Raw genomic sequence first — 26,079 nt, 5'->3', positions numbered from 1 at the left:
CTTATCACAGTAGGATTCTCGGGGGCACGCGCCAGGCTAGCAGCAGTCGACCAGGGCCCGGCGCACACAGTACCGGTCTCTGCAGCAGCTGGCCCGGCCCAGGCAGCGGTCCTCGCCCGCCAGGTGGCAGCTTGGAGAGTCCCGGGCGCGCCTACTTGGGGCTCGTAACGCGGAGCCCCGCCTCCCCGCCTCCTCGGCCCTCAATTCGGCTCTCCGTCTGCCCGTCTCCCCGGCGCCCCGCCCTTCGGTGCCCCGCCTCCCCATCGCCACTCCCCTCGGCGCCCCGCCTCCCCGCCTCCCCGGCCCAAGACTTGGCGCCCCGTCTGCTCATCTCCCGGCGCCCCGCCCCCATCTCCCCGCCCCTCGGGGCCCCGCCCAACCCGACCGGGTGCGCGCCAGCGCGTGGGTACGGGGCGTGAGGTTAGATGACGGAAGGGTGGGGACTGGACGCGAGGGTCACGTCAAGGCGGCATAGACAAAGGGCGGGCGCGCGCACGTCCTTACGCACGCCTCGGCCGGCGGCGGCGGCGGCGGCGGCGAGGGCGGGACGGACGGTCCCCGGAGGGATTTGCCGCCTGGAGCCTCGAGGTAGGTGAGTACGGTCCGGCCGGCCCGTTCCTGAAGGTCACGGGCCTCTGGGGGAGCTGGGGTTTGGGCTGGCGCCCATGAGGGCTACGGTCGGGCGGCCCCGCTCCCTGCGGCCCCCCCCGCCCCCGGCGTTGGGAGGCACCATTGACGCTGCCGGGGGGTTCCCGGCGCCGGAACGTGCCGCCCTCCCTGCGGTGGAGCGGGCCCGCCCGTCCCCGCGGCGCCCTCCGGCCCGCGCCCCCGCGTGTCCTGCCGAATCCCGGCCCCCGCGGCCTGCCCTCAGCGCGCTCGGGAGGGTGAGAGATCACGGGGAAGCGCCTTCACCGTGACTGCTCAAGTTCTTTGGTGTCCCTGGGATGTACGTTTTCCGCTCCTGTTCTCCAGAGGATCCCCATTTTGCTTTCTTCAGGATTTCTTAACCCTCGATATCCCTTGCCTTTCCGTTTTGATTTCACGCCCTGCGAAGCATCCTCCTACCGGAGGGTCTTGTTTATTTCCTCACTCTCGGTGTCACAGAGGGCTTTAACTTTCACAGTTAAAAAAAAGTTAGGGGGGCTTCCCTGGTGGCGCAGTGGTTGAGAATCTGCCTGCTAATGCAGGGGACACGGGTTCGAGCCCTGGTCTGGGAAGATCCCACATGCCACGGAGCGGCTGGGCCCGTGAGCCACAACTACTGAGCCTGCGCGTCTGGAGCCTGTGCCCCGCAACGGGAGGGGCCGCGATAGTGAAAGGCCCGCGCACCGCGATGAAGAGCGGTCCCCGCACCGCGATGAAGAGTGGCCCCCACTTGCCGCAACTAGAGAAAGCCCTCGCACGAACCGAAGACCCAACACAGCCAAAAATAAATAAATAAATAAATAAAGTAGCTGTACAATTAAAAAAAAAAAAAAAGTTAGGGAAAATATACCATATGAAGCATAGTGTAGTTCTGTGGAAGTAAGCTCCATGCTGTACGAGATACCAGTGCCTCACTGCTCAAGGCCTCTGTGCCGCGGACCTTCTCGCTGACAAGTTTCTTGAGATCCGTTGAAGAATTTGCTTTCTGGTTCATTTTTCTTAATTTTGGCTGAAGTTTGAGTACCTCTGTTTAGTTTCATGTCTTGTAGATTCTGTCTCAACCAAAGGGAAACGGTATGAAAAGCAATTATCCTTATGCCAGAGATGGTAGAAAAGAGTCCTATTAATGCCAGTTCGGTATTATTTTCTCACTTTGACAGTGATGTTTTTTTTCAACCTTGTATTATGGAGAATTTCAGACATGGAAGAGTAGATAGAATAGTGAACCAGCATGTACCCATCATCCAGCCTCAAGAACTCACCTATGATTGAGCATGTCTAATCCACATCCCCCTTCCGCACGCCCCCCATGTCTCTGGGATAAATCCTTGATGTCAAAAGTAGCTTGAGAGTCAAAAATCTTGCTTTACGACTTTATGGAGTAAAGCCATAACTTACTTTTATTGGGACATAGTCTATTACAAGTCCTTCAAGTCAGAAATTCACAATAGCATTGGAGAAGCACCAGAAAAGGGCATCTAAAATAATTAAGCGGCTGGAGGACACCTTAAAACAGAAGGTGTGGATGAGAACTTCCAGATCACCTTGTCTTTTTCATTTTTGATGAGCCGTTAAGGCCCAGAGAGGTTCAGTGACTTGTCCAGATCTACAGGGAATGAGAGGTCGAACTGAGGCTGGAAAAGACATCTCCCAGCTCCGCATCTAGTCTTTCTCCCGTACCATGCTGCTTGCGTTTATGTTGTTTCCTTTGGGAAAGAGAAATGTGAGGGAGGGCTATGACTGAAAACTCTTCCGATGAAGGGCTTGGGTAGGCAGATAGGAACCTTTCCACCAAAATCTGGAATAATGAAACTAGGGGATAGGCCTTAAATTATTTCTTAAGCTAGATTTGGGACAAGTTGAGGAGTTCTCATCATAGCTTTTAGGAAACATGGGAAGATGCTGACCTTAAAAGTGGAATTCCAAACAGAATAAGCACAAGCTTTAAAAGATTTGGATGACATTCATAGCTACTGAATGAAGAGTGACTAAGGGAAACTGGAATGATTTTTAGGGGGTGTACCCCTGAGGTTATGCTCTTGTGGCCGAGAGAACAGTAGCACCCTGCCATAAAAATATCCTTCCTTGCCGTGAGCAGGTAAGAATCCTGGGCTGGGTGCATCATGGGTTAGGCTTTTTTTTTAAAAAAACAAAACCATGGTCTGCATTTCCTAGCACACTTTAGGCAATTAAGTTTCCGTATCTCAAGAAAGACAGCTAAATTCAGTACTTGGACCTCAATTTTTTTTACCCTTAAATGCTGCCCGAGGGATGCTGTGAACAAGGGAATCCTTGTGTGTAGACTTCTTGGAGTTTGCTTGTAAGTTCAGTTTATATGATGTGACATAATTGTTTATAAATTTACTTTCAGGATGGACTTTTCTTCTGTGAGTTTGTGACCTAAATACAGTAGTTGTCATGCACATCCAGTTTATGGAAATGCCGCTCAAATGAACAGCATCAGGGCGTCTTGGTAAATCATCGCCCCTGAAGACATGAGGGGGTGGGGGAATTGTATGTTTTGGCGGAGGGGTTGGTGTGTGTTAGAGAATATTTGGTCCTGGTTAAGCTTGAGCTGTACTGCAGAATTGTTTCTTCACGTAAAACAACCTCCCTCATCATGGCATGTCATTTACTTCTTACTGTATCATTGCACTCACGGGGAGGACCTGAGCAAATGTCATTAGTTTCCTGTATAATAATGCGTACTCTATAGCATGATGAATGCTTTTTAAGAGCACAGAATTTTAGAGTTAGGAGGAGTGTTGTAAGTGCTTGGAGTTTTTCGTAAGTCCTTAAAGGTACTCTCTCCTTTAAAACACATTGATACGTGCACACGCCACCCAGCCATACAGGCTGGTTTGCTCTCTCTGGGAGCTCTTTTTATTTTGTCTTCATAATAGTTGTTAGTGTGTTTGCCTTCTATTAAACTGTTAGCTCAAGATCTGCAATTCTAGAATGATGCTTTGTAAAAATTAGGCACATGATAACGCTTTTGTTGACTTTTTGAATTAAAAAAACAGAAACCAAAAAGCTGGTGAGGAAACTTAAATCCACAGAAGGTGAATGACTTATTGAAGGTCACACAGAGCAGAGAGTAACAGAGCTGGGCCTCCAACCTCAGACGACTCCTGAGTGCAGTTCTCAGCCCCTTCCTTTGCACTGTTCTCTTCACACCTCAGAGGAGGAGGGCGGGGAAGATATTATATGTATGTATTTTTTCCCTTACCAGTTGGAGATACAGTATCTTCAGGGTCTGCCTTAAAAGTTTGTGGTCAGTGCTATCCAATAGAAACATAACACAAACCACATGTACAGTTTTTTAAATTTTATAGTAGCCACTTTAAAAAAAGTAAAAAGAAACAGGTGAAGTTTAATAATATATTTTATTTAACCCAGATTATCTAGAATATCACTTCAACGTGTAATCAGTGTACAAATTATTAACGAGATCTTTTACATTCATTTTTTTCACCCTAAGTCACTGAAATTCCAGTGTCTGTTTTACATTTACAACACGTTTCAGTTTAGACTGGCCACATCTCCGGTGCTCAAGGGTCAGACGTGGTTAGGGGCTGCTGTGTTGGACGGTGCAGAATCACTGTCAGCTGAGCATAGAGATGAAAGAGCATTTTATGTTCCTGGTAATATACAGGTCTGAGGTTAGAGTTTGTGGTTTTGGTGACTTTTCTTTGCACAATTAGGGTTGTTTCAACCTTGTGACAAGTTGAACTGAGAAGTCTGATGTTTCACAGATTTTGTGCCTTTGTGATGAAATGCTTTCTCATTGTAAAGAGACTGCTTAGTCATGGGGGGGGGGAATGTTTGACTTTTAAAAAATGGCTAGTGATAAAACTCAATAATAAAATAACCTGATAAAAAGTAGGCAAAAGATCTGAGCGCTTCACCAGAGAGGATATACAGCTGGCCAATAAGCACATGGAAGATGCTTCATATCGTTGGTCATGAGGGAAACATTAAAACCGTGAGATACCACCTAACATTCATTAGCATGTCTAAAATTAGAAAGACTGATCATATTGAGTGTTGGTGAAGATGTAGAGCATGTGGAACTTTCAGACACTGCTGGTGAGAATTAATGCAAGATGGTACAACCAGTTCAGAAGCCAGTTTGGCTGTTTCATTAAAAGCTAAACGTACACTTATGTCATTCCACTCCTAGGTATTTACGCAGGAGAAATGAAAGTGTATGTCCATGCAAGGCTTGTAGATAGCGGCTTTATTCGTAACAGTCCCCAACTGGAAGGACCCATCACTAGGTGAGTGAATAAAGAAGCCGTGGCCTGTTCTACCAAGGGAAACAGCTCGGCAATGGGGAATGAACTGTTGACACGGGCAGCAGCATGAATGATTCTCAGAGTGATTATGCTAAGTAAAATAAACCAGACACAAATTTTTGAAAAAAGAAGGCCAGGAAGTTGCTTCCAGTTACATATACAATACTCAGATGTCAAAGCACTGATTTTGAAATGGAGCTCTGAGAGCAGTGTTCAGGTTGGGTAACGAAACCTCTTGGCTCTTATAGCCCCAGCAAATGAAATTGTCCTTTCTTAAACTGATGGCCCCAGAATGTCAGTGTATCCTGTATCTTTGTCCTTTTTTTCTTTTCCAGCTTTGCAGGTTATGTTGCTTTGGGTTGAACTTGGTACCATGTTTCTTGTTACCCAGGTCCAGCTGACGTGAGGCCTTTCTAGGCAAGGAGAAAGTACTTAGGCTCAGAATGACCTTAATTAAGACCAAGACCCTGAAACTGACCATGTTCCTGTCTTCTTCCTAGTGAGTTGAGTCATCCTTGAGCCTGACATATCCTGGCTTTATCTTGGACCATCTGTTTTATCCAGGATTACTGTCGGCTGTAAGCATGTCCCTGGTTTTTCAGCAGTTCAGGTTCACTTCACCTAGCAGCTCTGTGCTGTCCCAACTCCTTGGAAGCATTTTTACACCTTTCCTCCTAAGCAGCAGTGTCCTATTCAGGCATATTTCTTATACTCCACTACTCTGACATGCTTGACATCAAATTCCCCCCCAGCGTGCATTTCCTCTGTGTATGTGCATTTATTTACCATCACATCAGAATGGGGGCATTTGCTGGGTCTGTGACCTGACAGAGTAAAATAGGAAAAATGGATGGCTTTCCTCTCAAGTGTAACCTGCCCCAAAGCAAAGGAGAGGCCAGCCTGGGGAGCAGAAAGACCACAAGACGGGGGGTTGGGGGGCAGATGTACGTTCTAGTCCTGCCTCTGTTACTGGCCAATTTTGTAGCTTGTCTCGTCACTCAACTCTTCCAAGCCTCAATAACTTAAGCCATTAGAGGAGCTTGCATTAGAATTCTCAGTGATTCACTAATAAAGTTGTGGTTTGCGCCAGCCACCTTAGGGATTGTAAACACCTTTAGGCAGGAGTGGTGTTGAAAGATTTCTTGTCAGTGTAATGTCATGACTTCTTGGGAAATACCTTCCAGTGCCCCCTTTTCCTTCATAATAACAGGAACTTAGTGTAGCAGTAATAACAGTTAATGTATTTTGAACATTTACCTTGTTCTAGGCACTGTGAAATGTGAACAGTCTTTTTAGAAGATGTTGAGCAGAAGTTTAAAGAGATTAAGTAATTCACGCAAAGTCACACTCACACTACCAGTTAAGTGATCGAGTGAGGATTCAAACCCTGATGTGTTTGTTTTGATTCTTGAATCATGAGTCTGTTACCTATTCAAAATGATAAACACAGTTTTAAAAGTACCAAAAAGATAGAGTGATGCCTTCCTTCCGTTCCTAGAGGCAGCTGCCATTGCCAGTCTCCTGTGTCTCTTCCCAGAGATGTGTGTCTTTGCAGGTACACACGCACACTGTATGTATTTGTCCTTTTCCTCCCTCCCTCACAGTTGGTATTTGCGGTGGACCTTGTTGTTCTGCATCTCACTGGGAGGTTGTTTCTTCTCGGTGCATATGTAGATGTCTCACTCTTTTTTTTTAACGGATGACTAGTATTCCACTATATCCTTGACTATCGGACAGTGATGTTTCTCTTGATGTTACAGACAGTACTGGAGTCAGTAACCTTGCACACACCTCCTTTTGCACGGGGTTTCTCAGCCTCCGCACCGTTGCCGTTAGGGGCTGGACACCTCCTTGTGGTGGCAGGGGCGGCCTGGGCTGTGTAGGACGTTTAGCAGTATCCCTGTCCGCAGTCAGCGCTGGATGCCAGGAGCCCCCCATCGCAAGTTAGGACAATCACAGATGTCTGCAGACATTACCAGGTGTTCCCCAGGGGGCTACAGTCAGTCGCCCCTGGTTGAGAGCTACTGTTGCAGTTTATCTTTAGCATAAGTTTTTAGAAGTAGAGTTGCTGGATCTAAGGTTATATGTATTTCAAGTTCTGACGGTGATTGCCGAATTGTTCTGCATAGAGGTTGTACCGTTGTACGCTCCAGTCAGCAGTATTTGAGGGTATTGTCTCATTTTCACCAATAGGGTGGGTTATAAGAAACCTTTTTTGCCCCTCACTGTACTTTTAATTCACATTTCTTGGCTTTACAGCTGACCTTTGTATGAGCACTTAGTGCTTGCTAGGCACCACGGAGTAGTTTTTGGTTTGTGGGTTTTGTGACATACTTTGAAATGCCTTCCTCTGTATCTAGCCCTCTTAAAAAGTGGGGTACTTAGAACTGCAGACAGTGCTCTGGGTGTCTTCTGATCGGAATGAAGTGATAATATGTGCCATGTATTGAGATCTAATATATATAACAGACATTGTGCTTAGTGCGCTTTAAAAATGCATTATCCCTGTGTAGCCTAAGCACTTATTTTTAATAAAATGGCATATCTTCTCCTTTTTGAGTTCGTATGTGGCGTGTCTCTGGACATATTCTGGTAGTAGGTATGGTCCCCTGAAGTGTAGGATGTGTCACAGAGTCATGGAGAGCTAGCAGAAAAGAAGTTTCTATAGCTGCAAATCATAATAGTCCCTGCCTTGTGATCGAGTCAGAACTGGTTTAGAAGCCCTGATTTAAATTTGTAAGTTCCCTCCTTTATTTTCTCTTCCAGGACTCTAATATTCTTTTTTTTTTTTTTTTTAAGTTGAGGTGTAGTTGATGTACAATATTATGTAAGTTACAGGTGTACAAAATAGTTATTCACAATTTTTAAAGGTTATACTCCATTTATAGTTATTGTAGAATATTGACTGTATCCTCAGTGTTGTACCGTATACCCTTGTAGCTTATTTTATATCTAATAGTTTGTACCTCTTAGTTCCCCACCCCTATATTACCCCTTCGCCCTGCTAACCGATAACCACTAGTTTGCCCTCTATATCTGTGAGTCTGCTTCTTTTTTGTTATATTCACTAGTTTGTTGTATTTTTTAGATTCCACATGTAAGTGGTAGCCATACAGCATTTGTCTTTCTCCGTCTGACTTATGTCACTTAGCATAATGCCCTCCAAGTTCATCCATGTTGCTGCCAATGGCAAAATTTCATTCTTTTTTATGGCTGAATAGTATTCCATTGTATATATGTACCACATCTTCTTTGTCCATTTATCTCTTGATGGACACTTAGGTTGCTTCTGTATCTTGGCTATTGTAAATAATACTTCAGTGAACATTGGGGTGCATGGATCTTTTCGAATTAATGTTTTTGTTTTCTTTGGATAAATGCCCAGGAGTGGGATTGCTGGATCATATGGTAGCTCTGTTTTTAGTTTTCTGAGAACCTCCGTACTGTTTTCTATCGTGGCTGCACCAGTTTACACTCCCACCAACAGTGCAGGAGGGTTCCTCTTTCTCCACCCAGGACTCTCTTCTTGTTGGCAGTCATCGAAGTGGGAAGTGATGACTGTGTATGTGCCTGTTTGCTGAGTACTTGTCTCTAGGCACTGAATGCCTAATGCCTAACATGGTGTGTGGCACATAGTATGTGCCCTGATGTCGTCACCCTGAGAACTGAGAAGCCCTGGAAAGTGGGCCATTTGGGGGCCCAGATTTGCCATTCAGTGGGTTGAAGAGTTTCATTAGCTTAGTGGTGGACTGTCACATTCCTAGGATGAGGCCATCTTCCCTCCTAAAAGGCTCAGAACTAGTTGGGTCTTCTGTTTTTCCCTGGACCATGTGGACTGTTGGGGGAACATTGGTCCAAGCGACTCTCAGTGGATTTGGCTGAAAGGTGTGGAATGGAAGAGAAGGGGTAACTAGTGCTTTGAGCTGATAGCTTCCCCTGCCTCCTGCCAAGGAGTCGTGGTTATATTTACTTGAGGCAAAGTGATAGCCTCTCTTACAAAAGCATTTATCTAGAAATTGTGGTGTGATGGAGTTCTCATGTGAGCAGTTTCCCGATATTTCCAGAGACTAAAGTCTGTGTTAAGGGGCCTTAAAACGCCAGCACCTCTGGCTGTGATGGCTGGTTCGCTAGTCCGGCAAGACGTTTGGAGGCCTGTTTGATAACCACAGCGTGCTGGCCTTGTCTTTGCCTCTTAAGAATTCTCGGGAGGATTGTTAAATTTGGCCACAGAACTCGTTTGGCTAGTTGCTGTTGTGAGTTCTGGAGTCTCTGGGGGTGCAGGGAGTGGAGGGCAACAAGGGGGAGGTCACTGCCTCGGAGGGGAGGAAAGAGCAGCCGGGACAGAGGTCTGCACACTGTTGCTGTAAAGGTCAGATAGTAAGTAGTTGAGGTTTTGCTGGCCGTGGTCTCTGTCACATGTTATTCTTTTTTTTTTTTTTTTTTTTACAACTCTTTAAAGATGTAAACACCGTTCCTAGGACACGAGCCTTGTAAAAACTGGCCCAGGTTTGTCCTGTGGGCCTGGTGTGTCCACCTCTGAACTAGGTGACGAAATTATTGCTAACTGTGTTTACTTTGATGTTTTGGGGACACGAACCCAGAATAATCTTGGGAATTCTCAGTTGATTGTGATCCAGAGGAAAGAGATCTAAGCTCTGGCTTGGGACGTCAAAGTGACCCCGGTGTTGGTCACCTTAGGTTCATGGAACTCAAGGTAACCTTGGTTAATGTGACAGCAGCTGTGCAGTGGGACAGGGATGGGAGAGTGGGACGGAGGTGTGGCCCTGGAATTAGGCTGGAATTGGACAGGTTTAAGGAATACAGAATACAGTGACTCAGCGAATTGACTTAAGTCTCAGAAATACATCTAATTTCCTGAACCTCCGTTGGGATGTCATTAGAAATCTGGCAGGTACTGTCAGCTTGGCCAGTTTATAAAAATGAACGAGCAGGTTTGTACCTTGGATTCTGAGAACACCAAATTCCGATGCATGAATCCAGGTTTGTCTTGTGGTTTTTCTCTGATGGCAAGAAGTTCTATCGAGCAGGCCTGGCGTGAAGGAAGTGTTAATGTAGCTCAAGGTAGTTTGAGAGCTAGGAGGGCCTGGTGATTAAAGAGCGGGGCTGTGAGATAGGCGCACTTGTCCAAATTCCTCTTGTGCCATTTATAGCTGTGTGACTCTGGGTGACTTTGTCCTCTAAGCCTCCGCTCCCTCACCTCTCGTAGCAGTGATGGTACCTCCCCTGGGGGGTTGTTGTGAGCCTTCAGTGAGGATGGCGTGTGCACAGTGCTTGCTGTATTAGCTCAGCGTCCGTGCTGTGAGCGGTCAGTAAACGTTAGCAATGGTAATGGTCACGTGAAAGTGGAAGAAGTAGAGGATCCCTGCCACTGAAACGTTGTCTTTTTAATTTAATTGCTAGGTGTGTGGGATGTAATGGGAGCCGTTAGGAGTCAGAGAACGGGATCCGTGTCTCCCTCGCTTAGTTTCCTAACTGGTAAAATGGAAAGAATACATACTGACAGGTTGTGAGATAACATGAGAAAGGGCTTTGAATTCTAAACAGCACTGGAGAGAACTCAAGGTAAAGTCAGTCACCTGTTCATTTGTTCCATTTCTTGAACTTCTAAAAGTATTGGAACCGAGCCAGAAGGTGATTGGCGTGAGGCCAAAATGTTTGCCAGAAAGATATGATAGGATGCTCCCAAGTTCAGAACTTGGAGTGGTAACTTGTGGTTAAGAATGAGTAATATAAAACTGAAATAGTAAAATTTAAAAAAATAAGTGGCTGTATTAAGTAAAAGAAGCCCAGACGGCTACATACTCTATGATTCCAACCATATGACATTCTGGGAAAAGCCAAACTATGGAGACAGTGAAAAGACCAGTGATTGCCAGGGCTTGGGGGTAGGGAGGGATGAATAATCTGAGCACAGAGGATTTTTAGAGCAGTGAAAATATTCTGTGTGGTACCTTAGTGGTGGATACATGTCATTATACATTTGTCGAAACCCATAGAATGTACACACCACCAAGTGTGATCCCCAATGTAAATAGTCTTAAAGAAAAAAAAAAAGAGTGGCCAGGGTGGCCAGAAAGGCTGGAGGAGTTAATCTATGTAGAAAATGTGACAATATCTTGTAATATTAAAACTGTATTTCCTAAGTCAGAAGCGAAAGACAAATACTGTGTATTCTCACATAAATGTGGAATCCAGAAAATATGAACTTGTGGAAGCAGAGAAAAGAATGGTGGTTACCCGGGATCAAGGAGTAGGAGAGGGCTTCCCTGGTGGCGCAGTGGTTGAGAGTCTGCCTGCCGATGCAGGGGACACGGGTTCGAGCCCTGGTCTGGGAGGATCCCACATGCCGCGGAGCGACTAGGCCCGTGAGCCACAAACTACTGAGCCTGCGCGTCTGGAGCCTGTGCTCCACAACAAGAGAGGCCGCGATAGTGAGAGGCCCGCGCACCGCGATGAAGAGTGGCCCCCGCTTGCCGCAACTGGAGAAAGCCCTAGCACAGAAACGAAGACCCAACATAGCAATCAATCAATCAATCAATTAATCAATAAAAAAAATAAATAAAAAAAAAAAAAAAAAAAAAAGGAGTAGGAGAAGTTGGGAAATGTTGGGCAGAGGGTGGAAACTTCCAGTTATAAAATGAATAAGTTCTGGGGATCTAATGGACAGTGTGGTGATTATAGTTAACAATACTGTATTAGATACTTGAAAGTTGCTGAGAGGGTAGATCTTAAATGTTCCCACCACACACACAAAAAAGGTAAATATTTGGCTAATACTCTGTGGATGTCACGTTGCGATATGCAGGTGTGCAATATGTAGGTGTATCAATCATGCTTTGTACTCTGCAGACTTGCTCAGTGTTATCTGTCAGTTAAATGTCAGTAAATCTGGGGGGAAATAAATAAAAACAAGAGTTATTATTTGTTTAAAACCTAGATTTCCTTTTCCCCTGCAATTCCATTTCTAGGAATTGATCCTGCAAATATGTTTGCAGGTGCATTTTGTATGCTGAATCATGTAGGCACATTCATTACATTATTTGTAACAAAAAAAGGGTAGAAACATTGGTGTCCAACCTCAGGAAAGCAGTTAACCAAATCAGGGAACATTCTTACGGTTGAGAACTATGCACCTGCAAAGAGTAAGGGAGCTCCGTGTGCACTGCAGGAACACTCTCCCAAGACATGTTAAGCTACAAAACAAAACAAAAAGCGGTGTTCGTAGTGTGCTGTCATCACTGTTGCCTGGGTGCGAGGTGGGCCGGAGTGGTTCCCTCGTGTGCGCGTAGAACGTCTCAGGAGGCACACGAAGCTGATGATGCGGTTGCGTCTGTGGACAAGAACTCGGCAGTGGGGGACAAGTGGGAGGCACGTGTCCTCCGCCGAGTGTGCCCTCCTTGTCTTTTGAGATGCGTCTTATGTCCGTGTATGTTCTTTTTCTTCTGTTTGAAGTCTAAGGTATTGATTTTTTTTTTTAATTGAAGTATAGTTGATGTACAATGTTGGGTTAGTTTCTGCTGTGCAGCCGAGTGACTCAGTTATACATACACATTCTTTTTCGTATTCTTTTCCACTGTGGTTTATCCCAGGACATTGAATATAGTTCCCTGTGCTCTACAGCAGGACCTTGTAGTCCGTCCAGTCTATACGTAATAGTTTGCCTCTACTAACCCCACATATGCATACATTTTCTATTAGAAAAGTTTGAGCGGCCACAGGTCGTCGTTTCATCGGGGTTGAAAACTGTATGAAACATCTGTGGTTCTCCTCCACACGCGTGTCTGCCGCCTGCGGCTCTGCGCAGTCCCTTTGACCTTGACGTTGTGAGAGCGGCACAGGCCCTAGGCTGACCCTAAAACGCACCGGGCCCCACCCCAGAGCATCGTGATGTCTCTCCCCTTGCTTTGTGTTTGTGTGACGGATGGTGTTTCTGTCTCCACCTCCAGCTTCGGCAGCATGTGAGCAACTTCTTGCCAAGAACCCGGGTCACTGCTGAGAAGGGGGCCTTAGGGAGAAAAGTATCCAGAGGAAACCAGCGCCAGACGCGTCTGGAATTCCACGCACCGCAGGCAGCATGAGGCGTGCTGTGCCCGCACCTGCGGCCTCCTGGCGCGGCCTCTAGCTCTCCAGAGAGGAGGGTCCTGGGAGCAGTGCGCCCGGAGCCTCTCCGGAGCAAGCACGGGGCCGGGTGTGAATGCTCTACGATGGACGCAATTTTCAGCTTATGAAGGAGTTTTAAGGAAAACAGTTACTTAATTTCCACATATTCACGTTCTCTAGCCTTCTGTGGGAAGTGCCAGCAGTCACCCTCCTCCACTGGAGTTATCAGGAATTTTCTGGCACCAAGTTGAACTCTTCTTGGTACTTCTGGCAATGACACATCATCAGGAGAGAGTTATCTGCTAAATGCTCTTGGACAGGAGAAAAAGTAAAACTTCTGGAAGCAGCGCGAGAGTAGCAGAGCCCAGATCGCACCCTCGCCGCTCGCTCGCCCAGACACTCTGCCTGGCCTCGGATGCTGGCATTGAAGACTGACCCTGCCCCGTCCACCCCTGCAGCCCGTCTCTTCTGGGGAGGGCTGGCCGCCTCGGGGGCCCCCTTCTGCTCTCATCCTACTCCCAGGCTCTCTGTTCCGGCCGTCGAGTGACGTGAACTTGGGAATGGAGTTGGTGCCCCTCCCCAGGCCGGTGCTGTCGGAGAGGACCATCTGAGGCCGAGCTTTGTTTGTGGGGAGGAGGGCGCTGGCCTGGCCTGCCTCCTCCACCATGTTCCTGTTGCTGCCTTTCGACAGCCTGATTGTCAGCCTCCTGGGCATCTCCCTGACCGTCCTCTTCACCCTCCTCCTGGTTTTCATCATCGTCCCCGCCGTTTTCGGGGTCTCCTTTGGCATCCGAAAGCTCTACATGAAAACTTTGTTAAAGATCTTTGCGGTGAGTGTGCTGTTCACAAGCGGTTGCTTCACAGAGGAGGGGGGAAGTGCCATTAGCAAAAAGAGTTGTTCTCGTGGTTGATCGAGAGCTCGCTGCTGGGTGCGGAGAGAGTTGGGAGAACGGGAAGGAAGTGGCACTTTGAGTAGAAAGAACAACTAAACGTGAGCTTGTGAAAGCCTTCAGCAGTCTTTCTTTTGAGCTAAGGGACTTGTGTGTTTGGTCTGTCTGAGCAAAGGCACCTGTTCCATGACCCCACACCTTGCCTGTGTATTTCAAACGGAGGGACTTAGAATTAAAGAAAAAGTCACTGCCGGACAGTGATGTGTAACAGATATTGCAACTCACAGCTGCTGCTGGCATATTCCCTGACTGATAAGTATGGGAGAGTCTTTTCTCTCTTTCAAATGTTTATCTTAAATACGTTCTTGCACTTCAGACAAAAAGAAGTAACAGAAAAGGGCATTTGATGAATTTTTCTATTTTCTGAAAGATAGAGGAGGAGAAGAGTATATTTCTTAACATATGTCAGAACTTAAGTCGTTATACTGCTGAACACAGCTGGTCACAGTGGGAAGGAAATGAGTGAGAAGTGATATTTCCTGGAAGTTGATCTCTGCCACAAGCCTTTTAACTATCTCTTCAGAGATGTGGTGATTTATTAGCAGGATCTGTTTTCAGTAGTCACCAGATCTTCAGGTTCATCTTTTCCACGGCTGAGACCATAATAGGAAACACAACGCAGTTACATTTGTTCAGATAGTATCTTATGGTTCAGAATAGTCTCACTCGTTTTCCTTTGGTTCCCTGTAATTCTGCAGTGGCCCAGGGTATCTATCAGTGATAGATTTAACCAGTGAAGAAATAGTGACTCTGGAAGATGAAGTGAGCTGTATGAAATGCTACATTACAGCAGGAAATATTTTTAGGTATGTTACTGAATCTTGAGTTTTGGTATTTTATATAAGAATATGACTTTTTTTCACATTAAAAAAATTGAAGTGAAATTGACAGAACATAAAGGTAACCATTTAAAGGGAACAGTTTGCCGGGTTTGCGGTAGTTGCAGTATTGCACGGTCACCACCTCTGTGTAGCTCCACCGCACTCTCACCTCTCTGGAAGGAGGCCCCATACTCATTAAGCACTTGCCCTCCTTTTTTCCCTCCCCCGGCTCTGACAACCGTGAATCTGTGTTCTGTCTCTGGCTTGACCTGTTCTGGATATTTCATTTTCATGGAATTATATAAAGTGTGCTCTTTTGTGACTGGCTCCTTTCATGTAGCATAACTTTGTAACATGTTTCAGTACTTTGGTTTTTATGGCTGAGTAATATTCCACTGTGTGTCTGTACCATGATCCGCTTATCCATTCATCCATTGATGGGCCGTTTTCACCTTCCGGCTGCTGTCCGTAATGCTGCTGTGGTGCGCTTGTACTTACTTAAGTACTTACGTTCAACAGTAAGATTTCTGAGCCCTACCTATGGTCTCTGGGGTTGTCTTGCTACTCAGAGAGTGCTCTGAGACCAGCAGCTGAGTGTCACCCAAGACTGGTTAGAAATGCAGGTCACAGGCCCCCTCCAGACCCACTGAATTAGGATCAGCATTCCAGCGAGCCCCAGGTGCACAGTAAAGTTTGAGAAGTAGTAGTCTAGTCAGTCTTTAGTGTTTGTTTTAATTAATCAGGAAATGTAATTTTCTTAAACTTCAGTCCCCAAAAATCTTCGGTAGAACCCAGGGTTCCTGTGAACCACGTAACTACCCATGCCTGTTTGCCACTGAAAAACGTACATCAGTATAGAGTGAGTAGAACAGCTGATAAACTTCTAGGAGACAACAGTGAGTGATGTCTAGCTTTTATTCAAGTTTATAAGCAAGTGATTAATTCATAGACCTATGGAAGTACTTATTTTTAAAACATAAAAATAGGAGTAATCAGACCAGAGTTCTTTGGTAGTAGCTAAATTTTTAAAATTTGGATCACTTTGGGTGGAACAGAAGACCTAGAATCCATATACATTCCCTATTCCATTTTGAAAATGTCCCCTCAAATTAGTATTTTAAAGTTCATAGCCAAGTAAATCCTTATTACTATTGACTGTGTTTTTCAGATGTACATTATTGTGGCTTTTAATGTCGATTATAATTATATATTTTTGGGCCAATCCATGGGACAGGTAATCTTTTTTTTTTTCTTTTTAATTAATTAATTTATTTATTTTTGGCTGCGTTCGTTGCTGCATGTGGGCTCCCTCCAGCTGCGGTGAGTGGGGGCTACTCTTTGCTGCAGTGCGCGGGCTTCCCATTGCATTGGCTTCCCCCGTGGTGGAGCACGGGCTGTAGGCATGTGGGCCTCAGCAGTTGTGGCTCGCGGGTGCCAGAGTGCAGGCTCAGCAGTTGTGGCATGTGGGCTTAGCCGCTCGGCAGCATGTGGGATCTTCCCGGACCAGGGTTCAAACCCGTGTCCCCTGCATTGGCAGGCGGATTCTTAACCACTGCGCCACCAGGGAAGCCCTTAGTTGCCGCAGAGCAACTAAGCCCGTGCGCCACAACTGCTGAAGCCCGCATGCCTAAAGCTCTGCAACAAGAGAAGCCACCGCAATGAGAAGCCCACACACCGCAACGAAGAGTAGCCCCCGCTCGTCACAACCCGAGAAAAGCCTGCGCGCAGCAACGAAGACCCAACACAGCCAAAAATAAAAAATAAATAAATAAAATAAAATAAAATAAAATAAAATACACCTAAACTTGTGGGTGCTTTTTAATAAAGACAAGACCTTTATTTTGCCTTTTTTATCCTCGTCATCCCTTCCTAAACTGGGGTGCTATATGTAATTTTGCAGTTGGAAGGAAGCTCAGAGATCATCTTAATTCCGTGGGTCTCTTCCTAACTACACATCTGAATCACCTGGGGAGTGTTTAAAAAATACTTGTTTGGGAGCACTAGAATCTCCCCAGAAATTCTGATTTAATTGGTTTGGGTGGGCATTTTTAAAAAGCTCCCCAAGTGATTCTAACATCTACCATCAAAAGGTGGAGTCTGATTGCCCTCCTCTTGAGTTGGGGATCTGCCTTGGTGACTCGTTTCTAACATATAGAATGTGGTGGCCATGACGCTGTGTGACGTGTGAGGTTAGGTTAGAAGTGACAGTATAACTTCCGTCTGCCTCTGGATACTTGCCCCTGGAGCCCGGCTGCCACTTTGTGAGGAAGCCTAGGCCCCGTATAGGTGTTCCAGCTCCCAGTCCCAGGGGAGCTGTGACAACCAGCATCAGCTGACACCCAGCCAATGCCGGACCCTGTGCAGTTTGCAGATTCATAAGCAGAATAAATGGTGGTGGTATTTTAAGCCAGTGTTATGGGGTGGTTTGTTATATACAGCAGTAGATGACCAGACAAATAATATAATAGTAAAGAATTTTAAACATTCATTCATGTCTCACAGCTGACAACACCGTAAAAATTTTTTTGTTACCTTTCAGTCTTGGCAGTATTTTATGGCTGTGTTAATGGCATGTACATTTAATTTTATGTCTACATTTTCTTTTGGGATCTTATAAGCCGGTTTTACAGTTTAGTAGATAATCTTCATAAAGATGATTCAAGCTGGATGTCTGGTAGTCCATGCAGTACACATACCTTGCTTTGGGGGGACCTAGGTCGGTGCAGCGTGACAAATGGTTTCCCACGATCAGCTCATCTCCCCATATAAAGGAACCTTGGGGTACCTGCCAAGGGGAGATGTGTGCGTGGGCAGGTCCTCCAGGTCTTTCCTCCTGGAAGACAGCTCAGTGCAGGTCCTTTTAATGCTGAGTTGCGGGAGATGGTCGTGTGTGGAGGGCAGCGTGTTACTTAAAGTACTTTAGTTATCTTAGTGTTTGTGCTTCAGATTTACCCTCAGTACAGCGATGATGGTATTGTTTGGGGTAGAATTCCTAGGAGTGGACTTACAACTGAGTTGAGAATGATTTGGAAAAGGAGAGAAGAAAGCCTGGATATAAAGGAGAAAGATGAAAGAAAAAAAAAACCAGCGACTTGAGTTTTCTTGCCTGATGTGAAGGGGGTTGATCAGGTCAGGTCAGAGAAGATGGGCCAGCTGTAATGAGTGACGTTAAGCTCCACAGCGGAATGGGTTGGAAACCAGTGATGGTTGTGAGGAGGTTGAAGAGACTGAACAGGTCGCGGGATCGTGGTGGGATAGGTGTGACTTTTTTGAGGGTTCTTTACCAGCTCTGAAACTTGACCGAAGTCCTCAGACCCTGCAATCTACGTCATCCTCCGGGGAGTGGGAGCAGTAATGCCTTCTTCACATGGGTGCGGTCCGTGCCCCCGCCCCCCGTCCCAGCATCACTGGGAGTAGCTTAAAGGCCGAACTGAAGGAGATGAGAGTGGGATTATGGCGGGGAGGGTGCTAGGAAGTGGTTTTAGGTTCAGGTCTGTCTTTCATACGGAGACCTTGATGAAGAGAAATATTGGGAGCTGGTGAATTAAATGCAGCCCTTATTGACTGCCTGCGAAGTGCAGGGCGCTTGGTCAGATTCTGCTGGACCGCAGGTATGGGTGGGTTCTGGCTCCTGCCCCTCGAGGCAGTTATAGTTTAGTAGGAAAGACAGATGTCTGCATACAGAACTAATTCAGAATGTGACGCCAGTTAAAATACACAGGCGGAGACGAACTGTGACTGCAGGAATTGGGTCGGTAGCATTTCGTGTAAGAGGTGGCCTTTGAACTGGATCTTAAAAGGGAGAAAGCATTCTGGGAGTGCAGTGGGTAGAGGCGAGAGAGTGCAGTCTGGTTTAGAGACAGTGCCTGGTTCAGAAGAGAAGAGCCTTTGGGTGCCTGGAGGGGATGAGGGGGCCTGTAAATCCAGCTGTTGCATGGTGAGACGGGAGCGCGTGTCCAGATGGCTTGGAGCGAGGAAGGCGGGGGAGAGAGCTGTAGGTAGGAGAAGCAGCGGGTGGACGAAGGGGTGGCCTGACACTGGCATCCAGGGAGGACCCTTCTCGGGCGGGGAAGCTTGGGGACCGTGGGAGGAGGGCCGGGCGGAGGGGAGCACGTTGGGGTCGGGTGTGTGCGGCTGCCTCTCACTCTCAGGCCGGGTGTGAGGATGGGGGGACTTGCACGCGGTCATGACCAGCAGGGGATTGGAAACGTGAGGTTGACGCCGCTGTGCAGTCAGGATTGTTGATTTGACAGTAGCTACTGAGAGATTCCCGCTGAAGCAGGGAGAGATGTCGTCGCTGCCTGGGCAGCGGACGGTGACGGGTGCTGGGAGCCTGGCCTCTGGGGTCTGGTTCTTTGGGTGTCTCTGGTGCGGTCGTGCGAAGCGCGGTGGAGGCTGGCTGAGAAGAGGGGCGGGTCTCCGCTGGGATGAGTGCTGCGGAGACTGTCAGGCCTTCCCCGTGTGCTCGTCCCTAACCCGCAGTGCTCAACAGAGTGAGCAAGCAGCAAAGGTGCACCGTGGCGCCGCCCACACCTCTCGGGGCTGGGCCGGCGTTGTTCACCTGCGAGGGCTGTGTTGGGTTTACTGTTAGCTCGAGCGCGGCATTATCCTTGCCCCTAACAGCCTCTGTCTGGGAGATGCTGAAAAGGGAATAATTAAGTAATCTGGTCCTGAACATCCCGGATCAAGGGAAGGGAGGGGGCTTGTGGGGAAATGACCTCTGAACCTGGAGCTCCCGCTTTTATTCTGGGCGTCTGGACGCGGTGCTCCTTGAAGTGAAGCCGGGGAAGCCAGGTGCGTAGCTCTCAGTGCCGCTGGCTCCGTCGCCCTCCCGTGAGTCACCGCACCAAGTCACCGCAGCAAGGCGGAGCAGCCCGTCGCTCTTCCCCTGCTCTGCTGACCTTGGACAGTTCTCTCCTCAACGCAGAGACATTTTGTGATGTGCCTGAAGTTTGGAAAAGTAAAGCTAAAGTCCAAAGCGGGAGGGCAGGAGGATGGGTATGACAGAGCTAGGGGACTGGAATCTCATGAAACCAGCACCTTTCCAGTTAAAACGGAAACCACAGCCTTCCTGCACATTCCGTCGTGAGGCAGTTCTCACAGACGGTGAGTCGTAGTGCTCCGGCGGCCTGAAGGCAGGTGCTCCCTGCCCGTTAAAATCGGATCCAAGTATCAGAAGTGTCAGTACAGAACCAAGCTTCTCTGGCTCTGTGCTTTGCAGCTGCAGTGCGGAGTCCTGGCCAGAACGGACAGCCCTCAGCTCTGGTGTGCCAGGCTTGTTGTAAGCTCTCTCGCCCCTTAGCCACCTCTTCCCTCGATGGCATTCCCAGATGGAATTCATCCTCCTCCATTATAGGAGCTAGGTTTACATTTTCTTCTAGAAGGGAACCTGTGCCAGAAGCCATCCAGGGTTAACTACCTGAAATGGGCTGTGTGAGTTTTCCTGCCTTAGACCTTTAACTGGGTGACTCTGTAAGCTCTGTTTTCTCTAGACAGTGGTGTTTGAAGAAATTTCCAGATGAGGTCAGACGGCTGATTAAGCTCGTGTCCTGCTTCTGGCTCTGCTGCCTTGCTAACACTTCAGGCTCTGCCAGCAGAATCTCACCAGAGGCTGTGTGCCTGTGGATTCTGCTGCGTCATGGAATGACGGGGGTTCTTTTCTACCTTGCGGAACTGTGGAAACAGAAGTTTGAAAACACACCTTTTAAAATGTCCGTTCTGCTTCCTTGACTCACTGCAGTCATAACTTTCTGTTCTGCGGTACCACGTTGCAGGAGGGCGGACGGGAGCTCGTGTGTTCGCCTCTCAGCATGTGAGAGCAGGAGGGACCCAGCCTCTGGCTCTCTTAAGACAGCTGAAAGGATCTTAATGAAGGAAGGGAGGATCTAGGAAGAGCCTCACTTTCCTGGAGCCCATATTATTTCAGTGGTACTGAGGACAATTCGGGGGGGTTTGCCGTTTCCCGAGTTCTGTCACATGTGGTCTCATTGGATCCTTGTGAAGTAGGACGTTGAAGGACCATCGTCCTGTTTTGTGGATAGAGAAGACCAGCATCCAGAGTGTTGGAATGAGTTGCTTAAGAGACACAGCATAACTGTCAAACTTGGGATTTGAACCTAGTTTTGTTTTTGTTTTTGTTTTTGTTTTTTTATCTCCAAATACTGTTTTTTTAACATCTTTTTTTTTTTTTTTTTTAACACTAAGCTACTCTCAGGCTTTCTGTGTCAAGTTTGTGGGGTCTCCTGTTACAGGTTACTCAGAGGGTGAATGGGCAGTCCAGACATATATATTATTTAAATCCTTTATCAACTGGAAAACTAAAATTGTTGCTTTCTTGGAATAATTTGGGAGGCAGGCAGCACCGGGTGGCGGGCAGAAGCTTAAAGGGTGCTTGGTTTTGCTGTTGGTGAAGGGCTGCTGTTTGGCAGAAACGAAGGAACCCCTGAGGTCCGTGGACTGTCGGCTCCTTAAGGACCCAGGAGGCTGTGAGAGGCGAGGCCTGAGCAGCTCAGCCCAGCCCTAGTTCCCAGCTCGTGCCCGCCGGGGACGTGGCTTTCGGTCCAGGTCATCTGGGACGGGTGTGCTCTAGGAGAGGGCTCCAAGTTTCCTTCCAGAACCAGTGCACTCTCGGCCGCAGTCCACTCTCGGGGGACCGGGCTTGAGGCTGGCACGGAACGGAAGTGGAGGTGCCCCCGAGCGAGAAGGGGGCTCATCGCGGTGTGTGGCTCTTCCCTCCGCAGTGGGCGACCTTGAGGATGGAGCGAGGAGCCAAGGAGAAGAACCACCAGCTCTACAAGCCCTACACCAACGGTAAGGCGGGGTCTCCGTCCCCCTCCCCAGTGGCCCCCCGGAACTACGTGCCTGCGCGCTTTCGCCCCGCCCCCACTCGCCACTGGTGAGCACCCCGAGCATTCCCAGCGTGCTTTCTCCCAGCGGGCCGCTTGACCGGGCTGTTCTCTTGCAGGAATCATTGCAAAAGATCCCACGTCACTAGAAGAAGAGATCAAAGAAATTCGCCGGAGTGGTAGCAGTAAGGCTCTGGACAACACTCTCGAGTTTGAGCTCTCTGACATTTTCTACTTCTGCCGGAAAGGGGTGGAGACCATTATGGACGATGAGGTGACAAAGAGGTTCTCGGCAGAGGAGTTGGAGTCCTGGAACTTGCTGAGCAGGACCAATTATAACTTCCAGTACATCAGCCTTCGGCTCACCGTGCTCTGGGGCTTAGGAGTGCTGATTCGGTACTGCTTCCTCCTGCCCCTCAGGTGAGGCAGGGCCTAGCCCGACGCCTGATCTGCCCGCCCATGCCCCCGGCCCCTCCGCTTCGCTCTCCCGCTTTAGAGAGGAGGACAGTACCGTTCTGTCCCCGGCCAGGCCATCTGGCTCTCGGAAGGCTGCACCGGGGCTTGTCCTTTAAGGGCCCTCGGACTGTCTGCGTATCAGACGTAGCTGGGTTTCTCAAAGACAAATTGCTTGTCTGGACTGACTAAACACAGGGACTGGGAACACGATGTTCTTCCTGGCCACCCCTCCCCGGGCCTGGCTGATGCTGTTCCTGCAGCTTCCTCTCAGGGACAGAGGCAGTATTGATCTCCCAGTGTTTCTGTACCACGGGCTATTCTGAGTATGTCTTGCCGGCTGCTGGTACCTTTGGGCCCTACTTCCTATTGCTTCACAGCGAAGCTGGGCTTCTGCCAGGGTTTTAAGCCAAAGGGAAGGGTAAGACCTCAGGGCAGCAGGTGCCTGAGGGCGGCGCAGCCATCAGTAGACCGTCCCATCCTTCTGGCTGCTGCCACTGCCTGCAGAGAGGGTGTCGGCTGAACGCCAAATCCATGGTGTCCTGCCACTCTGGAAGCAGAACGCCCTCTGGTTCTGATAGGCCTGGCCGCGTTTCTAGGGACCCGGACTCCTGTCTGGGTCCAGGTGATCAGATCTTGCGGGGAGTTTTCGTGATGCCCACTTCCATTTTCACACGTCCAGTTCTGTACACGGGGCACAGATTTATCTGCTGTGTTGTAACTTGTCTTTCTCGTTACAGGATAGCTCTTGCTTTCACGGGGATTAGCCTCCTGGTGGTGGGCACAACGGTGGTAGGATACCTGCCAAACGGGAGGTGAGCAGAGCGCGGGCATCCGAGTCTACAGGTACTGGGGGACGGCTCCCATCTTGAAGGCCAGGCCACTTCTTTGGGCGTAGCCCAAACCACAGACTCTTAGAGGGAGAAAGTAACCCAACGACAGCAATGACATAGGCAGGAAAGTTTTTTTCCAACTGATCTTGATCTGTGACTGTGTTCTTTTTGCCCTCCAGCCCTCACACTCTTCCCATTTTAAAGGCAAAAGGGAGAAACCACAAGCCCGTAGTGTCCAGGGCTAGCAGGTTTTATAGCATGTTGTTGAGTTTTGAGCATTCTACTGTGTTGATGAATTGGTAAGAGGATAAGACGTGTAGGTAGGGCCTTTTTGTTTATTTGCTTTTTTTTTTTTTTTTTTTTAGTAAGAGAAATTGGCTCCTTCTGGGAAGTTATGGGGCTGGCAAACCTCTCTTTTGCCCGGGCTGGTGGGGAGGTTTGACTCTCTGGCCTTTGCCCTGCCTCTGGGTGTTGACCAGCAAGAAGGAAAGGAATCTAGAAGACTCAGGTGTGCTGGAAATTCTAGGGCTGTGAATTCTAAGCCCATTACCTTAGGTGAATTTGAGTAGCCCTCATCATTTCTTTCTTTCTTTATCTGTAGACAGAAAGATGCTAATACAGAGCTTTACCATAAACACTAATATTTATAAAAATACTTGGCAGTCATAAAGGCCATAGGCAGTGATGGTTAGATGGTTGGACTCAGCACCTTTTCCTGTCTTCCTATATGTATGAAAAATAAAAACAGAAATCTCTGTCCTGTTGTCGCAGGTTTAAGGAGTTCCTGAGTAAGCACGTTCACCTAATGTGCTATCGCATCTGCGTACGAGCCCTGACGGCCATCATTACCTACCACGACAGGTGAGGGGGCTCGGGATGGGACAGAGGGGTGGCGCTGGCGGAACACGAGGGGCTGGCAGCCGGCCCGTGGGCCCTCAGAGCGTCGTTAGAGCCGTTAGGAAGCTGCCGAGGCCAGGCGTGAGTTCCAGATGAATTGTTTCACACTGATTTTTGTTGCTTTGCCTACAATTTAAACGCAGGAAGAACCGGCCTAGAAACGGCGGCATCTGCGTGGCCAATCATACATCTCCCATTGACGTCATCATTTTGGCCAGTGATGGCTATTATGCCATGGTAAGGCCTCTCTCTTGCTCCTTTAGGCTGGTCAGGGCTGGGAGCTCTTTCTTAAGGGTGTGAACAGGTAAGCACGTTTTTATACACGGGCCTGACCTAGGTTGTTGCCTTTGTTACTGTGGCCTTGGGGACTCCTTGGGACCTGGATGTTGTGAGCAGAGTGAGCGGCGTGGGGAGGGGTGAAGGTGGGGAGGGGTGAAGGTGGGGAGGGGTGAAGGTGGGGGGGGTGAAGGTGGGGAGGGGTGAAGGTGGGGAGGGGTGAAGGTGGGGAGGGGTGAAGGTGGGGGGAGTGAAGGTGGGGAGGGGTGAAAGTGGGGAGGGAGGATTTGAAGGCACTGGGCTCGGGGGCTTTGGATAATCCGCCCAGGGAGGGCGTTTGGACACAGGTGTGCTCCACTTCACGGTTCCTTTTAGGGTTTTTCAGCTGTGTTTTTATCAATAGTTACACATCTCTGGTATCACTGATTAGAAGGAGAATTTAAATTCAGAGAGTCTAATGGTGGTTTCTGAACAGTGAGAGCCTGTGGTTACTGATAACGTGTTACGGGGTGAGAGGTTGGGGTCCGTGTCTCGGGGGACCTGGGGGCTTGCGTGAGGACGCCTTCGCTGCCCTTGCTCCTTTGTCTGAGAGCAGGTGGGGCAGGTGCACGGCGGCCTCATGGGCGTCATCCAGAGAGCCATGGTGAAGGCCTGCCCCCATGTCTGGTTCGAGCGCTCGGAAGTGAAGGATCGCCACCTGGTGGCTAAAAGGTAAACAAGTGACACGCAGTCTGCGCTTAGGGGAAGCTGTGCCTCTACAGCTTCTCCACTGAGCCCCAGCTGCTTTCATAGTAGTTTTTTTTTGAAACATGGAGTATAAAAAGTATCAAAACCCTAGTGTTATTACTAACCCAAGGTAGTAATGTTTGTAACCTTTTTCATTCCTTGTACCCATTGTAATGAACACTATATGAACTTTTAATGCGATTTGATTTTTCTTTTTTAATATTTATTTGGTAGTGCCGGGTCTTAGTTGCGGCTTCCCGGCTCCTTAGTTGCAGCACGTGGGCTCCTTCGTTGCGGCAGGTGGGCTCCTTAGTTGCGGCTCGCTGGCTGCTTAGTTGTGGCATGCAGACTTCGTTGCGGCATGCATGTGGGATCTAGGAAAATCTCAAAATGAATTCATTGTCACAAATGAAAACACACTTAAAGCAACAGAACAGAGTGCAGCTAAAAAAAAAAAGTAAACGTGCAAGTGATGGCGAGAGCTTTGCCGTAAATTGAGAGGAAGCAAGCCTCAGCCGAGACCCGCTCCCCGGGAATGGTGGGTCGTCCCTGAATTCCCTGCGCTGCATCTCGGGGACTGCAGGTCCCACCCAGCATGGCTGTAGGAAGTCGGGGGTGAGCGTTTCTCGAGGCTGCTCTTTGCCGGCCTCTGTGGAGGGTGAGCCCTTTAGACAGTCCTAGGTCTGAGCCACGGCCCCTGTGCACAGACTCACGTACTTCATTGAACAGCTGTGCACATTAAGTAGTAATCATCCGGTGTTCCCTGTCCTTGGGAGTTTTGTCTATTAACCCGTGGGTTTATAAAAGAGAGGGTCGTATTTGCTAACCCGCTTTTATACCACATCCAGCGTCACGTCTAGACGGGGTATTGATAGATGCATTTGGATGATGACGGACGTGAGGCTGTCTGACCCTTCGTTTTATTTTCCTCTTGTAAAGGCTGACCGAGCACGTGCAGGATAAAAGCAAGCTGCCCATCCTCATCTTCCCGGAGGGTAAGCGTCTGTGTGGGGAGGCCGTGCAGGAGGGTGAGTCCAGTGTCATGTTGGAGCCCAGGCCCTCACCCGTGTTGGGGGTACCTGTCTTCACTGAGTAACATGGGGGCCCTTTAGATTGGTCGTGGGACTGAAGACTCAGAGGATTCAGAATATGGACTCAGGGTGCCGTCGTGTGGCCTTCCCCGCCGCGGGAGCCCCTTCTGCAGTGTTGCTGAT

The 26,079-nt window shown here is 48.4% G+C and overlaps 1 protein-coding gene across 9 annotated transcripts in view; it reads left to right on the top strand.

The window, feature by feature from the left end:
• Positions 1-438: 438 nt before the first annotated feature.
• GPAT4 (glycerol-3-phosphate acyltransferase 4) overlaps positions 439-26,079 on the top strand; it is a 32,112-nt gene continuing 6,471 nt past the window's right edge. Inside the window, exons 1-10 of one of the 9 annotated variants that reach the window (XM_057537291.1) lie at positions 447-592; positions 4,829-4,925; positions 12,911-13,894; positions 21,576-21,645; positions 21,800-22,100; positions 22,874-22,948; positions 23,738-23,827; positions 24,007-24,100; positions 24,735-24,850; positions 25,805-25,860. In XM_057537291.1, coding sequence (XP_057393274.1) covers positions 13,730-13,894; positions 21,576-21,645; positions 21,800-22,100; positions 22,874-22,948; positions 23,738-23,827; positions 24,007-24,100; positions 24,735-24,850; positions 25,805-25,860 — 967 coding nt within the window. In that variant the 5' untranslated portion in view covers positions 447-592; positions 4,829-4,925; positions 12,911-13,729. Of the gene's footprint in view, positions 593-3,016; positions 3,119-4,828; positions 4,926-12,910; positions 13,895-14,712; positions 14,821-18,348; positions 18,447-20,607; positions 20,648-21,575; positions 21,646-21,799; positions 22,101-22,873; positions 22,949-23,737; positions 23,828-24,006; positions 24,101-24,734; positions 24,851-25,804; positions 25,861-26,079 lie in introns of those variants that run through there. The other 8 variants (XM_057537293.1, XM_057537294.1, XM_057537292.1 and 5 more) reach the window with 8 other exon arrangements.

This window comes from Balaenoptera acutorostrata, chromosome 21 (assembly GCF_949987535.1).
Source record: "Balaenoptera acutorostrata chromosome 21, mBalAcu1.1, whole genome shotgun sequence".
NCBI classification, from domain to species: domain Eukaryota; kingdom Metazoa; phylum Chordata; class Mammalia; order Artiodactyla; family Balaenopteridae; genus Balaenoptera; species Balaenoptera acutorostrata.
This window is presented reverse-complemented; position numbering and strand designations above follow the sequence as displayed.